This window comes from Microtus oregoni, unplaced genomic scaffold (genome assembly GCF_018167655.1).
Source record: "Microtus oregoni isolate MIOR12 unplaced genomic scaffold, Mior012 000014F_ref0000157, whole genome shotgun sequence".
Lineage (NCBI taxonomy): Eukaryota > Metazoa > Chordata > Mammalia > Rodentia > Cricetidae > Microtus > Microtus oregoni.
Window position 1 is genome coordinate 50639768 of NW_024543073.1, and position 16585 is coordinate 50656352.

Below are 16585 nucleotides of genomic sequence, written 5' to 3' on the forward strand. Positions count from 1 at the left end.
ACCCCTCCTCAGCCTCTCAATGTGATGATGTACCGTGTGCCACCAAGTCCAGCCCAACCCCAGCTTCTTTGTAATGGCGTTTTTATTACCTGTGTGCATATGTATGTATAGGAGTGTGGGTGTTCGTCAGCCACGTGTGAATGTGAGGGTAAGAAGTCAACTTTGTGAAGTCTGTTTTCTCCTCCATGCCGTGACAGAAAGTGCCACTCTACCCACCGGGCCTTCTCACTGGCTCTGGTGTATCTTATTTAAGTTGATAAGAGGCTGGTGTGATGGATCAGCAGGCCAGGTCACTTGTCACCAGATGTGACAACCTTAGGACCCTCGTAGAGAGCAGAGTGAACCGGCTTCCACAAGTCGTCCTCTGGTCTCCATTTGTACATTGTGGCAAGTGTGTGCATACACACATATAATGTAATAAGCTGATGTGTCTGGAAGCAGAGCCTTTAAACCCTTCATTAATCTCTGGGGTGAGGGTAGAACTCAGAGCCTTGTGTAACTAGGCAAGTGCTTGCTGTACCTAGTGGTGGGTCCAACCATCTTATCCTGAGGACAGGGCTAGTATCAACTAGAGAATTCTTCAGAGTGCTTGATTATCTGAGGCGGGGACTGAGTCTTCTTATTTCCACAGGAAACACGGCCAGAGCTGGGTACCCTCCAGGCAGGAAGCCAGCCAAAGGAGGAGTCCCTGAGGTTCCCTCTCCACGATGCCCAGAGGCCAGAAGACCAGACATGGGCAGATGGTGCCTGCCCAGAGGAGAGGACCATCTCACCAGATGCTGGAAGCCTAGGGAACAATGACTTTGAGATGCAGAGGGCCAGGGTTCAAGACAGTACTAGCCAGGAAAGGCACCTGTCAGATGGTGATGCCAAAGGGGGAGAGGCAGATGGCAGAGCCCCACAGGAAGGAGGTGCCCAAGGAGGGGAACCCCAGGAAGAAGGCATCCTCTACATTTCAGCACCAGCTCCTGCCTCAGACCCCATTGTACCTGTCCCCATGCACATACTCAGCAGCATAGAAGCAGCACCAAACTGCAGCAGCCTAGCAGATGTCTCTCTTACGGACAATGTCATCACAGCTGTGAGCTTAGATCCCTCTGTGCTGCAACAGAGGGCTCCAGAGGTGGCTGGGCTGCCAGGCTCTCCAGATGGACAGACCCCTGGTGGAGACTGCACTGGGACTCTGCTGGGCTACACACCTCTTGCTGAGGAGACCACAGCAGGCAGAGAGCAGGTCAGGCTGAAAGAGGGGTCCCCTGGTGACATCCTGGCAAGCCTCACTGAGACTGAAGTTCTCGAGAAAGAAGAGCCCATGGTGGATGCTGGAGATCCAGGCCATATAGAACAGGAAATGGGTCCCGCTGTCAAGACCAAGGACCCTGACTCTGATGGACAGTTGCCAGGAGGGATAGGAATGCTGCCTTTACAGGCCCAGCCCATGAACCAAAAGGTAGTGGAGTCAAGCAGCCTAAACTGTCATCGAGACTTTGAGGGCCTCAGCTTGTCCCCTCATACCTCCTCTCGGCTAGAGCATAGCTATGCAGCTAGTGACCCTCCCCAGAGGAAGGCCTGTCATAGCAGTCCAGAAATTCCCATAGACCTGGCAGGACAGCAGCCATCAGTTCCCAGTTCTAGAGATCAGGCTGCATGGCAGGAGTCCTCAGCAATGGAACTAGACTTCCTGCCCGACAGCCAGATACAAGATGCCCTGGATGCCCCCAATGTGGAGGCCCTACCTGAGCAGGTAAGAGCCTTCCTGTGCTCAACACACACACACACACACACAAACACACCCTACACCCTGGTCAGTGAGGTTCAAAGGCAAGATGGTGCTTATGGCCAGGCGGTGGTGGCGCACGCCTTTAATCCCAGCACTTGGGAGGCAGAGGCAGGCGGATCTCTGTGAGTTCGAGACCAGCCTGGTCTACAAGAGCTAGTTCCAGGACAGGCTCCAAAACCACAGAGAAACCCTGTCTCAAAAAAACCAAAAAAAAAAAAAAAAAAAAAAAAAAAAAAGATGGGGCTTAAGTGTTGACACTTCATTTATGCAGCATAGGCATATGGAGGTGGAGGACACACAGCAGCCTTGAGCACGGTGGAGTCAGGTTTTCCTGAGAGGCATACCTGCTGGCTATCCGTGTGGGCCTGACTTATGTGACTGGGCCCTGCTGTAACTAGAGCCCTCCGCTGTGCTACCCATGCCCAGCATCTGCTCCTGGCTGGCAAGGGGACGTGGGAAACCACTACGAGTCACACTCCTGAACTGGACAGAGCCCTCGCTCCCTTGAGATTGCTGGGAATCTTGGGAATCTTGACAAGATTTTCCTGCAGACTCGTGAGAAATCGTGCTTTGTATTATTGTTCCTAAGGGTCTTGTCCACTCACAGCTGCTCAGAAACAGCCTTCTGTGCCTCTGAGCCAAGGCCAGCCATTCAAGGTCACTTGTCAACCCTTCTTCTTGGGGGAAAAAAAACAGCCCTGCTCTCTGGACCTGACAAAGAGTTGTTTGCCACACCCTGAGACTAGGCAGGGTGTGGTACAGAGGCTGAGGGAGGCCAGGCACCTGCTGGAGTGGAGAAGTCTGTGGTGTGTGTGGTCTGCTGGAGTCTAAAGCTGCTCTGTCTTGGAACAGAGCTTGGTTTTGTCCAGTAGACTATGCGAGTATCCTCCCAAAGAGCCACAACCTCCTGTTGAAGATATTTAGCTAGTCCATGTTAACACTTTGAGAGAAACTTTTCATAAGACATAATCCCACAATGCAAGCAAAGAACTGTATCTAGTGCTCAATGCAAGAAACAGGCAGCCATGCTTCAAGGCTGAGTTCCATCCGAGTACCAAAGGGATGGAGAGAGAGCCTGCCCTCCATCCTTGTTGGGGAACTTGTTGGGCTATACTTCTCAGGACACTGGGCCTGTGGTGTACGCCAACGTGACTTGTCTTAGTACTGTGAGAAGCCAGCGTTCCATCCCACTTCTGTAAAGAAAATCTATCAGGACCAAAGGAATCTGGCATTCAGCTTGCATCAGACAACAGACAGTGCCAGCCTGGGACACCGGGTATTTCTGAACAAGTCAGGGTGACCCAGGCACTGAGCATGCTCCCACTAGAAGGCCATCAGCAGCCCAGCTCAGCTGGAGGGCAGAGGCTCTATCTCCCAACATAGGGACACCTAGAACCAGGAAAGGGTCTCCTGCTGGCCTCACAGCCATTTCCACAGAGGGCATGACTGTAGGTCACTCTGCAGTGACAGTCTCAGCCTTGCACAGTGCTCTCCTACCAGAGATGTGGTGGCTTTTCCTCACAGCTCCAGTGTTGGTCTGAAGCTGGCAAGGTGGCATGGCTGAATGGTATGCGTGGGGCCTAGGGCTCCATCCCTAATACTTCAGGAAAACAGATCTTTTCATCCCTCCTAGGGTTTCATCCCTCCTTGGGCTCCATCCCTAATACTTCAGGAAAACAGATCTTTTCATCCCTCCTAGGGTTTGGGCATCAGCTGGACATATTTGGATGAGGCTTTCAGGGCTTCAAATACCATAGCCCCTTTTTTCAAAGGCAACACCCCCACAGGCATGCTAGAAGTGCGGCCCCTTTTAGAGGGAAACTTCCCCACAGTTGAGCAGTGCAGTAGAATGGGCAAATGTGAACATCCAATTTCATTTCATTTTAGATGGTTTGGCAGGTTGCCCTGGCTGGGCTCAAATGACCTTCCCAGGTCTGTAACCCCAGTCCAGCACTGTCCTCTGATGAATTCCCATGCCAGCCTGTTCCAGACTTTTCCATATAGGACTCTCATGCTTCAGGCAGGTAACAACACCTCCTTTCTGTTTCTGCCACTTGGGTTCCAAGACTATGTCTCTGCAGGCCATGTTGACCTTAGACCTCCAGAGTTACATGTGCCCAGCTCCAGGGTCTTTTTTTTTTTTTTTTTTTTTTTTTCTGAAAGGAGGCAGAGTCTCAGTCTCACAGTAACCACATTCGCACGCCTGGAACCCAGGAGCCTGGAACCCAGGAGGCCCCAAACTCACAGCACCAATCCTGCCCTCACCCTAAGTTTCTAGGATTACAAGTGTGTACCACCATGCCTGGCCATGGTTTTTGTTTTTTTCAAGACAATTCTCACTATGTAGCTGTGGCTGTCCTGGAACTCGCTTTGTAGACCAGGCTGGCATTGAATTCACAAAGATCTGCTTGCCTCTGCCCCCCTCCCCTCCCCCCCATACAGGGGTTAAAGATGTGCGCTACTACACTCAGCTTTGCTCCAGGATCTCTGAGATACCTTGGGACATGTCCACAGGGACTGGGGTAACACTCATCAGTGTATCACGAGATGTATGGCAGCCTGTTGCAGGAACAAGGAAGGAGGGCAGAGCAGCTGTCTGGAGCTCCTCCTGGGCATTGCGCTTCCTCAGGAGCTCAGCTAAAGGGAAGTCTTAGGTCTCCCTCTGCCAGCTTGGGTGATTCACACACTGTCCCTGCTCTTTCCAGGGTTCTCCTGCAGGGAATGTGCCAGGCCTTGGCTGGCCTGTCTCTAGCCCAGATGCCATCGGAGGATCCCCAAAGGTAGTGACCAAAGCTCATCCCAGGTAGGCTTCCCAGTCTTTAATCCAGAATGATAGCTGGGCCTGCTATCTATCCTCTCTCCCCCTCCTTCCCTCCCTCCCTCCCCCCTGTTTTTTGAGACAGGGTTTCTCTGTGTAGCCCTGGTTGTCCCAGAACTCACTTTGTAGATCAGGCTGGCTTCAAACTCACTGAGATGCACCTGCCTCTGCCTCCCACCCAGCTTAAGCCTGTCACTCAACCACCATGTACTATATATCCTGGGAACTCAGGTGGCCCATGGTCCACACTCAAAGAAGTGCCTGTCCTTAGGAGCTGAGTCCCCTGGGGCAGTCCCTCCAGCACCTTAGGGTGGTCCTGAGCTCCATAAACTGGTGTCTAGTCAGGGCTAGGAACTGTGAGTAGAAACAAGTCTGAGGGTGCCCAGCTCTGGCTCTGGGCAGGTACCCTAGGGACTACCCCACCCTTTCTCCTCACTGCCCTGTCTGGCCCTCACAGGCCTTCCCTCTGATTACCTTGCATTTGAACCTGACCATGTCTCTGCAGAGGCTTATCAATGATTTACTGTCAAGGTTCTGTTTCCATCAGGCAATCACAAAAGAGGGCTAGAATGGCACCCTGACCTCCTTGGCCCCTTTCCCTCCTCCAGCCTTCTGCCTGCCACTTGTCAACAGTCCCTCCCCTACGTTTCTCCCTCTCCTTCAGTGTGCCAGAAGCAGGTTGTTACTGCTAAATATCCCAGTCAGTGCTGCTCCAGTGTGGATCCTGGGTCCAGTGGGTGGCCTGGGGCTGAATGAAACTCTAGCCAGCTAAGGGCCCAACAGGCAGCTACCAGCAGGTGCCTGGAGCCTGTATGGCAGAACCGGGATTCGTGAGTATAGGGATTCAGAGGGAGACAGTTGTTAGCCTGAGCTGACAGGGTCCTTAGTCTGCCTGTACATATATATAGGTTGCACATCCCTATGGGAAATGTGGCATGTCCCTTCCAGATTATCTTGAGTGCTAGGAATTATGGGGAGCAAATGGGGTAGCTCATCTGGGTAGTGGTGGCGCACGCCTTCAATCCCAGCACTTTGGAGGCAGAAGCAGGCAGCAGGCGGGTCTCTGTGAATTCAAGGCCAGCCTGGTCTACAGAGCAAGTTTCAGGACAGTCTCCAAAGCAACAGAAACCCTGTCTCGAAAAACCAAAGTGTGTGTGTGGGGGGGAGGGGTCTAAGGAGTTAAAATCTAATGATCAAGTTAACTGGGAAAGAATATTCCAGAATCCTCAGAGGCACTGGGAGAATAGCCAGGTGGTGCCCCATTGGTGAGGAAGGCCATGGCAGCAGCCCAAGCATGGCAGTATGTGGTGGCAGGGTTGGAGGGAGGATGTTCTTGGTGCAGGGAGGGGCAGTTGGAAATGGGTCGGCCATTATAAGCCCCTCAAACCCAGTGAATGGCTGACTCCGGAGCACTCGGGCCATTCCCTTCTTCCTCCTCCCAACAAACAGACCGGCTGCGGGGACCTGGGCCCAAGAGGCCTGCAGGATGCAAGATGCCACAGACACAGTGCGTGGCCTCGTGGTGGAGCTCTCCAGTCTCAAGTAAGGGCAGCTCAAGTCACCAGAGACGATAGGGAACAAAGCAGAAACTGAGGCAGGACTACCGGGGAGGGGGGGAATGGATATCTGGTAGTCCTGCCACATTCCACCACATTTGTGTGGTAGAATTCCTACTGTCACCTCTGACCTGCAGGGCTCAGGCTTTTACGTTCAAAGGGCAGGATGTGCCTGCACCTGTGAGGAGCCACCTGGCAGGTGTGGTTGGGTCGGCCCTGTGCAGCGGGAGCCCCAGCTGGTACTCCTCATTTCCCTTTCTTCTACAGCCGGCTGATTATGAGTACCCACCGGGAACTGGAGGCCTTCAAGCGCAGGAAAACCAAGCCTCTGCCTTACCTGACAAAGGGGTTGGGGAGCCTTGCTAGAGGGGATCAGGGCTGGAGGGACCTGTAGGCTGTTCCAGCCTGGACCCCCCCAAGCTCTCTAGGCCTTTGGGGGTCAGTTTATCTGGGCTCCGTATGCCAGAGGCTGAGACTACCTGAGCTTCAGGACGTCCTCTGACAGCAGGCCCTACCACAGGTGCTCATCCAGCTTCTAGAGCATCCTGAGATGAGATGCAGTTGCTTTTCCGTTTGTTTCGGGAGGCGAGAGGTGCTCTTTGTTCTTTTCCCTGTTTTGTCCATGTTAATTTTGGGAAAGAGGTGAATAAACGGTGCAGTCATAGCCCGTGAGTCCCAGCTGTGTGGTGGAGACATTCCCAGCTCGTATGTTCTGCCCACAGACCACTCTACCGTCTCCTCCACCTGCAGAAGGCTAGGTGTAGGGCTAGCCAGAACACAGGTCAGGGGCTCCCCACAGCTCAGTGTCCCAGGTTTCCAGGAGAATGGCTGTGTACACACTGGTCACATCCAGACACAGGTGGAGGGCACAAAGACAAGGTCCCAGGCAGGGTGAGACCCCAGCCTACTGCTTAGGAACGAGCTCTGATCATCTGCCTTCCCTCACCCTGCCTCTGCACATGACAGTGTCTGGCTGCGTCGAGGGCAGTCATCCTGTTTGCTGAAGTACATGCCTAGGAGGCTCAGGCCTCCCCACTGAGCCTCTTCCTAGGGAACCCTATGAGACAGGCAGGGCATGACTAACCCCACACAGTCCCTCCCGGCTCTGGGCTCAGACTCTGGATGCTGGGTTATGCAAGGAGCTGCTGCTGTCCCAATGCCATTCACAGACCCGAGGCTACTAAGAAGCCCTTTCTTCTCCAGTCACCTTCCTCTTCCCTGGCTCCCAGCCCACCCCAGACCAGGAACAAGGAGGGTCCCGGGAAATCTAATTCCTGTTCTGACCTCAGCCCCAGAACAGGGACTGAGAGTGAAGCCTCAGGCCAGTTAGATGAATGCAGGCAGAGCTCTTCCCAGCACCCCGCAGGACATCTCGCAGTCAAGCCCGTAGCTGCACTTGTACCAGCCTGTTTCCCTCGAGCCCTGTGTGCCTTCAGTGCAAGGGGCCCCTGTTTTGCTTATCAGTATGCAGTGTGGGTAGCTGGGAGTTTACACACCTCACAGCTGCCCTAATGGTGCCTGCTTCTGATTCAGCTCCCCAAGGTGACCCCAAGATTTAAAGAGCAGTTTGTTAGGTGATAGGGAGTGATGATGTGGTCTGTAGAGTGGAGGGGTCCCTGCCAGCCAGATTCACACCAACTTGTCCCCAGACCGGCTCCACTCTTCACCATTTATTGGGTGCTGTTGCAACAGCGCAAGCAGAACTGGGGGGCGGGGAGGGAGGCTGGCGATCTCCAACAAGACTGGCCAGCCTCAGTGCTAAGCAAGGTCCAGTCTCCAGCACGCCTTGGCAAGGGTACCCCATCGCCCTCCCCACTCCAAGCTCCTAGGCCGTAGTGGAGGGACTTCAGGCCGAGGGTGAAGGTCCAGAGGGCTTCCTGCCACTTTTGGAACCTGGAGGTTGAAAGCAGAGGAGAGAAATGTGAAATGAGTGGCTCAGGTGGGTGGGCAGGGTACTCATGGCGGCACTTAGGGCTGCCCGGGCTGCTGCGCCACCTGGTGGCCACACCTGGGATTGTCATCCTGGGACCTAGAGCAAAGCACAGAAATGCCACTCAAGTGGTATCTCAGCCAGGCTGCATGGAACCTTGCATTTCTTATACTCTGAATGCAATTCTCAGCTTGCTGTGGCAGCATGCTAGTGAGGGCACCCTCCAGTACCAGGAAGGTATTCCTGTCCCTTCAGAGTTCTGAAACCACCATCTTCATATAACTCCTCATCGTGAGCTTCTTAGGGCTGAGTCCCTTCAAGATCCCACTGGGAGGGATAGGGCTGTGGAGCCACATGCAGAAGGCCCTGGGTTCCATCTCCACATCAGACCAGTAATATAAAACTCTTAACAGGCAGGCATGGGTTCATGTCTATTCCAGCATAGGGAGGCCGAGGCATATTCAAGTCCATCCTGAGCTACAGAGAGAGACTGTCTCAACAACAACAACAACAAAAACTTCACAGAATGGGATTCTCACCTGCAGATAACCCACCTCTAACCAGAGTTCCACTGCAAGGTTAAGGGAGACACCCCAGTCCACTGCCACCCTCCCGGAGCTCCCAGACTACCCAGGGAGACAAGCACACAGCCAACAACCAAACCATGGTGAAGCAGCCAGCAGAATACCTGAGTGTTCCCACCCACAAACTTTCAGTTTCCCTCAGAGGCCTCAGAGGAAATGAGGCCCGCAGAGCCATTAGACATGCAAGCACCTGCTATCCCAGCACACCACAGGACAGCCTGAGCTACAAAGTGAAGTGCTGTCTCAGAAAGAGCGAGCTAGCTTACCAAAACCCAGCACCTTTGCAGAGGCCCCCATCTGGTTCCCAGCACCCATGTGGTCAGTCACTCACCACCAGCTGCCATTCAGGTTCCAGGGCTTCACATACCTCTTCAGGACTGCTCACAGGTGGTACACAAACATACATGCAGGCAAGACATTCATACTCACGAAATAAAATTATCTGCATCTCAGCTGGGTGGTAGTGGCGCACGCTTTTAATCCCAGCACTCAGAGGCAGAGACAAGCAGATCTCTGTGAGTTGGAACCCACCTGGTCCACAGAGTGTACAGAGTGAGTTCCAAGACAGCCAGGGCTACATAGAGAAATCCTGTCTTGAAAAAAAGAAAGGAAAGAAGAGAGGGAGGGAAGAAAAAGTAAGGAAAGAAAAGAAAGAAATGCCAGGACATCAAGAACTGGGTGCCACACTATATATAGCTAGACCCTTGCCTCTGAAATCCTGGCCCTAGGGTCCATTAGCATGCAAACCATTAAAACTAAACAGGGCCATGGAGAGCTAGTTTTGTAGTTAAGAGTGTTGGCTGCTCTTCCAGAGGACTGGGATTAAATTCCTAGAACCCACATAGTGGCTTCTAACCATCTATAACCAATTCCAGGGGATCCCACAACCTCTTCCGAAGCCCACGGGCAGGCAAACCACGCACACACCTCAATCTTTCAAAACCTTTTGGGTTCAGGTGCTAAGGCCTGGCCTTGGAGGGTGCTGTTCTGCATTTGTTGGGGAGATGGGGAGGCCCCACACTGTAACAGCACAGATCCACTAAGCAAGTTCCTGAGGGGTCCAACTACAGCCTCTCCATCCTGTCCCCCCATTCCCACCCTGCTGGCTTGGAGCAGAGTCTTCAGGTCCATGACAACCATGGGGCTCTGGACCCCTTCTGAGAAGCCTCCTTGCTGTGTTTATGGTGTGGAGGTCAGAGGACACTTGAAGGAAATGTTTTCTCCTACCACACGGATCCCAGACATCAAACTTGGTGCTTCAGCATTACAGGCAACCTTTACCCAGGAGTCTTTATGCTGGCATGGCACCCCAACCTTTTTATGTTTCTGAATGCGGAGCAAACTTGGGGTCTCTTAAACACTATGCATGAGCCCTAACTCCCTTAAGTGCCACCTCAAAGATCCAACTATTTCTAACCCCACAGCACACACTCAGTCAAACGGACTTTATGATAATAGTTTCCAAGAAGCTTGGGCTACACTTCCCACCTCCTACACCAGAAATGAAGGAATTAAGACTCCTACAAGTCACCTTCTCCAGGAAGTCCTTCTGAGTGGGACCCCTTCTTCTGCTCCCTGTTCAGCACTGCCTTAAATGCCACTCTCCTGTCTACCTCATTCACTACTAACCCAGCGCCCAGGGCAGAACAGGCATGAAAGTGTTATTTGGCAAATGAACAAATGATTTCTGAGTTCAGGAAGGGTTTAGCAGCTTCCCCCAATCTTCACAACTCCTGATCCCCAAGTAGAAATCAGAGCTCACCACCACACCCTAGAACATCTGCCTCGGTTGCTCAGAGGGAGAATGACTTCTGTTTTCTTTTTCCAGACAGGGTTTGTCTGCATAGCTTTGCTCTGTAGACCAGGCTGGCCTCGAACTCACAGGGACCCACCTGCCTCTGCCTCCCCAGTGCTGGGATTAAAGGTGTGTGCTGCCACCACCACCTAGCAGGAGAGTGACTTGTTAAAGACCACACAGCAACATGCACCCCACGCTCCTGAGCCATGCTCCACCACACAGTAACACCCCACACTTCTGAGCCATGCTCAATGCCATACAGCAACATACACCCCACATTCCAGAGCCATGCTCCACACCACACAACATGCACCCCACGCTCCTGAGCCATGCTCTATGCCACACTTGCAGAATGCTTTCAGCTCTACACAACTGGCTGCTTAGCTTCCAAGATACTGGCACCACACATACTTAAACACCCTAAAGAGCTGAGAGCCTAGAATGGGTCCCTTCTCCACCCAGTCCCTACACCACCTGCATAGACACCTGCTGCTGTTTCTCCTCCAGGGCGGTGGCCAGCATCCTGTGACTTTGCCTTGTCAGGCCGGGTCAGCTTTTTGCCTGCAGAATTCCGAGTGGTGTAGCAGTAGACAGAAGTGTAGCCCTGGCCGGTGAGTGGGCAGAAGCGTCGAGTGTGGGCATGCTCCTGAGTGGCCCCACACTGGGGACACACATAATCCCTCAAGATGGGACACAGCACCCGGCCGGCCTCATCCTTCAGGACGTGGGATTGGTAGATGGCACGGGACTCGCCATTGTGCTTGCAGAAGGAGCACAGGCGTTCAGGAGCTGCTGAGGATTCCTTGCTGGCCTTCTGGCTTTCTGGGCTTGGCTTGGGCTCTGGCTTGGGCTCCAGCCTGACATCAGGCTCTTCTTCCTCATGCAGAGCCCCAACCAGGCTTGCTAGGCCCAGATAATCTGTCCACAGATTGAAAGTCCCCATGGCTGGGCAGAGGAGCAAATTGAGGGAAATCGCTGCCTGGCTCCCGCTTCTACAGTCCCTGAAGCTCAGGCTTCTCTGGCTGCTTTTCTACCTTGAGGGGATGTGAGTGGGTGGAGCGGGCAGGCTCTGGGGGGGGTCCCTCATTGTCACTGGGGGCTTCTTACATACCTGCCCAGGGGGTATAAGGTGTTTGTGTGGGCTGGAGGTAAACCAGGAGCCACTGAACCCCCAAGGCTTCCCCTCTCTGTGGGAGGTGGCCAGCTAGGTGAAGAGCTGGGGGCTGGCTAAGAACTCTGCCCCAGGGCGAAACACACTGACAGTGGTTTACTAATTTTTTTCCTCTTCCTTCCCCAGGGGTGGAGAAGGGACCAGGTGGCCTTGGAGTTAGCAATCCTAGAATTTAGGAAGGGGCCTGTGCATGGAGGGGGTGGGGCAAGGACTGGGTTCCAGGGCTCTGGCTTCACTAAGAAACTTTTATGCCCACTTCAGTGGCTGGGAACTTAGTCATGAAGTATGAACGACAAACAGAAACAGAAGGAGGACATGACTGCCCCTGCGAGGTGGAGAAGGTTGACTGTAGATAAAAGGGACAAAACAGGCAAAGGCAGAGACATCTGGAGAGTCCAAACGGGACATGACCAGCAGATTGAGCCAGGTCATGTGAGGAGAGGGGGAGGGGAACCTGGAATGGTGGTGGAGGGGGTAAAAAAAAGAGCATGTAACCAAAATGGCTGGGTTATGTAGGAACCAGAAAAGCTGGGGGAAGGGTGGCCCAGCAGAGTCCCTTAACTAGAGAAGTTCAGGGTAGGTGACAGGGTATGCCAGCCAGGAGGACCTTTAACAGGCAGGGACTACAGAGGGACACTGGGAAAACCTGGCAGCCGGAGTCAGCTCTGATATGTTAACAAGCACCTCTGCTGTCTGTCCTTTTACAAAGTGGAGACTTCCTCCTTGAGTTAGCTTAAAGGTCTGGGAGAAACGAAGAAAGGGAAAGAGCCCTCAAGCACAGGAGGGCAGGCCGTACCCCAGCGCATGCGAGCCCTCTGACCCCCAACACTGCTTGCAATGAGAGGAGGCCTCAGCCTGAGCCCCGAAAAGTGAAATGTGTTTGATCCACCCGCCTACCCATCTGTCTGTCACATGCCCCTCTACCAATCCACCCATTCCAGAAGTCTCACTGAGCAAACATCCACCCTTCCAGGAATGGTTTCTGCCCACTGAGTCCCCACTTTATTTCCCAATTTCAATCTGTCCATCAAGATCCCAGATACCAGTCCATCTCCTCAAGGGGAGCAAGTGACAGGCTAAAGAATTTGGGGATACCTAAGGGGTCCTGTCCTCCTCCTCATCCCTGGGACTGTTGTATGGCCCAGCCACAGTGACATTCATCCCCCGGTGGGTCTGGCCTCCTCCTCACAACCCACCGACAACAATGAATGTTGATTGTGACCTTTACTGTGGCCTGAGAGGGGATGCCAGGCTGCCTGGGGCATCTCCCAGATCTAGAAGGGTCAGGATGGTGATGGGGTAGACGGCAGTTCCAGGCCTCGGGGTCCACTCAACGGTCGATGGTTTGTCTGAGCTGCCCAAACTCACCGACAGGTTGAATGTTCCCCCAAACCCTTGGCAAGTTTCTTGGAAAAGTGGAGTGGGCAGAGGCCCAGAGAGGTGATGGAGAAGCCAGCGTCCCCTGGACTCTCATGGAACCAGCCCTCAGTTATTCAGCATCCACTGTCTTTTTGGAGAAGACAGCACAAATATAAATCATAACGTTAAAAACGTGGTCCCTGCAACAGAGGCGACAATGTCTCAGTTCATGTACTTTATTCAAGGGATGCACCCAAAATAGTGCCCCTGACATCTCAACACTGAGGCTTAGAACTGCTGCAGCTCCTGGCCAGCCCCTGCTAAAGAGTGAGATAAAAAGAAAGCCTTCCAAAGCGGTCCTGAGGTGCAGATTCCCCATCTAATTCGTGGGGGGCGGGGCTGAGGCCAAAAGAGCACTGAGGGAGATTACTAGCCACCCTGGAAGTCTGCCGGCCACCAGTTCTGGTCTGAGAGGCGACTGAGCCGTAAACAAGTTCCTTTGAAACAATGTAACTGCTCCTCCACGGGCAGTGAGATAAATAAAGCAGCAATACAATGTAGACCTTTCTACTTTCCCATGGTCCCTAAACTTGTTTCCTCTTGAGCCCACCTCCCGCCCTGCCCTTCGCAGCCCAGCAGTGGGCTCAGAAAGGAAGGCAGCACTGCCCTCTACCCCTCCCCCCCCACGTCCTCCCCACGCCCCCACATACACTCTGGGTCTGAAGGCTTCTAAATGGTCTGAGGACAGGACAAGATTTCTTAGGCCTCTGGCTGGGGGGGTGAAGCATCTGTCCACGTGGGCAAAGGCCCTGGGCCGCATCCCTGGCACTGCTAACCTGAGGTCCTGACACTTGAATGAGGGGTGTGGTTACCCTCAGGGATCTCCTGAGGTCACCAGTTTATGTAGCCCCAGACCACAACCAGACTTGCCCTCAATTCAGGCCTCTGCCAGCGTCCCTAGGACCCTCCTGCAAGCCGGTCCTTTGAGATCTGCCTCCAAACTCAACCACCTGAGGGGTTAGGGCCCACTGTCTATCACCTTAGTGCGCTTCCAGAGCACCCCCAGAAATCCTTTAGAAGCTCAGTTCCTTCTAAGGTCCACCCCAACCCGCAGACCCAAACCAGACCCCCGAAACCAGCGAGGCTCAGGAAGCACTCCCACCTGGTAGTGCCCTGACGCTACTTCCTCAGCCCAGTTCCAGGAGTGGTCACATTCCCACCCCGGAGGCAGGCCCGTGTACCTGGCCAGCAGCCCCCCTTTGAGGCCAGGAGCTAGGGGCAAACCCTGCGTGGGAAAGACGGATCTCCTGCCTTGGATGCTCTCCGCTCTGAGGAGGTACGAGCCTAGATCCATCAGAGGAAGGTGAGCCGCAATCAGTGACTTTGTACCGGTCGCTACTATACCCCTGGGGAAGGGAACGCCGCGAGTTCAGAACAGTTTTTAGGGGGCTTCAGAAAGCTAAAATGGATGTGCAGGCGGCACACAAGACACTCTGAGCAATTCAGGTCATCTCGCAGATACCCCTCTTTTATTTCTGTAAGTGCATTCTGCTTACTCGCCCATCGGAACTCTGGATTTTATCCTTACACAACGGGAGGTGTTTGCTGTGGGAATTCCCAGCAGGACAGCGTGCCTGTGGGAGTCTGGCCTGGGGGAGGGGGCGGAGTCGCCAGGCCCCGCCCCCTCCTGTCTCTTTGTCTGCTGGCGTGGTGCAGGCTTCCCGCCCTGTGTCTGTCTGCGCTTGCTTGCCCTTTGTCAGCGGGGTCGCCTGTCTGGGTCTGACTGTTCCCTTCCTGCGACTGTGTGTCGGTCCCTTCTCTTCCCGGTGCGGTCCGTGAGGTTGTTGGCAGCCATGCCCCCTGGTGTGTGGGGCTCACAGCCCTGCCCTGAGTTCCTGGGCTGGGGGCTGATCGCATACTTCCGGCCACGTGTCTGCGGGCCTAGGGTGCTTGGGCGGGAGGTTTGACTTTGAAGTCCCTTAGGGTGGGGGTGGGAAACTGTCTCCTCCCATTCTCAACCCCAGGTCCTGGTGCCCTGGGCAGCACAGCGAGAGGGTCTGTCTGGGAGTAACCTAGGTGGGCCCTGCCCTTGCCCCTGTATCACTGTGGGCAGCTAGAACGCTGGGCAGCTGGCTCATGTCCTAGAGGTCAGGTTGAGGTGAAATGCCAGTGCCAGCCAGATGGGGCTAGCTCTACCATCAAGGGGCAGGATTAGTGAAGGGTCAGCTATCTGCTGTATAGTGAGTGCTCTTGGGGTCTGCAGTGTTCAGTGTGCAATGCCTGTGTGTAAGTCATGGGGCAAAAGGGAAGAGCAGGTAGAACCTGGAAAACAGAGGGCTCATTATTGGGGTACAGTGACAAGACACATGGGGATCTTTATGGGGTCACCTGGCCCAGGCTGGCTACACCTCCAAATGGCTTCTCAGGTACCCACCCTTCCCACCCAAGCTTCTCCAGGGTCTTTTGAATGGAGGCACTCAGGCAGGAGCTCCTGTGTCTTATCCAGCTTATGGACAGTGGATTTGCCAAAAGCCCAAAATTCCAGATTGGCTGGATGGGAAGCTAGGGCTGTGGGTGAGAGGGGCCTGGCTTCTCCTGGGTTGGGAGCTATGATGAGGGCTCATTGGAGCTCCAGACACTTGTGAAGTTCAAGGTGCAGGGTGGGCTCGGGCCTGCATCAAGGTGGCTGTCCTTACAAACTCACACCTGTTAATGGGTTCCTGGGGAGTTTTCTGCTCTAAGCTTCTCTGGGCTAATGGAGCTCAGTGGGGGGTGGGGTGAGTCTGTGTGCGCGCCATAGTGGGTGGTGCTACGAGTGTGTGGGTGTCAATGTATGTACATCCCTCCTGTGGGTTTGTTTGTGTGTAGATGCCAGCATTATTGTAGGTGGGTGTGTCAAGCTCCAGTTTAATTGCAGGTCGCTGTGTGAGCAGGTGTATGTGGGCGGCTGGGCTTTACTAGAGTAACTGGGTGACTCTAGTCTGTCAGCGACGGCATCCCTCAGGCCCAGCCCCACTAAAGGCAGGGAATTCACTGAGTCATAGGTGTGTCCCCAGAGTCCGTTGCTGCCTGGCACACAGTAGCTAGCTGCTCAGCAAGTGGTATGGACCTGTCTATCACCTCTGTGCTTATAGATAAAAGCCTGAGATCATCTAGTGAGAAACCAGCAAAAAAGAGAAAGGGCTGGGTGTGGTGCTGAACACCTGTATCCCGGCACTCAGGAGGTAGAGGCAGCAGATCTCTGCGAGTTTGAGGCCAGCCTGGCCTCTCTACAGTGAGTTCCAGCTCAGACAGGTTCCGCATAGTGTGACCCTGTCTCAGTAATGACAGCAAATTTTTTTTTCTTCCGTTTTTTTGAGACAAGGTTTCTCTGTTTAACAAACAACACAGGCTGTCCGGAACTTGATCTGTAGACAAGGCTGACCTCAAACTCACGAGATTCGCCTGCCTCTGCCTTCAGAGCGCCGGGATTAAAGGTGTGCGCCACCACCAGTCTTAACAACAAAATATTAAACTGTTGAATATCTGTGGCTCCACCTGTGCGTCCTTTCTCTGTGGGTCTCTCCGTATGCACGTAACCAGCGATGTC

At 53.8% G+C, this 16585-nt stretch overlaps 2 protein-coding genes across 5 annotated transcripts in view; one reads left to right on the forward strand and one right to left on the reverse strand.

Annotated features, from left to right (window-relative positions):
- Positions 1 to 16585, forward strand: part of Brme1 (break repair meiotic recombinase recruitment factor 1) — a 60053-nt gene that overhangs the window by 17237 nt on the left and 26231 nt on the right. For 2 of the 4 annotated variants that reach the window (XM_041663553.1, XM_041663557.1), the window contains 4 exons: positions 632 to 1744; positions 4486 to 4583; positions 6048 to 6140; positions 6422 to 6807. In XM_041663553.1, the coding sequence (XP_041519487.1) occupies positions 632 to 1744; positions 4486 to 4583; positions 6048 to 6140; positions 6422 to 6548 (1431 nt within the window). In that variant the 3' untranslated portion in view covers positions 6549 to 6807. Of the gene's footprint in view, positions 1 to 631; positions 1745 to 4485; positions 4584 to 6047; positions 6141 to 6421; positions 6808 to 16585 lie in introns of those variants that run through there. The other 2 variants (XM_041663556.1, XM_041663554.1) reach the window with 2 other exon arrangements.
- On the reverse strand, positions 7980 to 11589 carry Nanos3 (nanos C2HC-type zinc finger 3). Its single transcript, XM_041663558.1, is given in 2 exon segments — positions 7980 to 8047; positions 10941 to 11589. Coding segments are annotated over 2 exon segments (537 nt in total). The 5' UTR covers positions 11410 to 11589.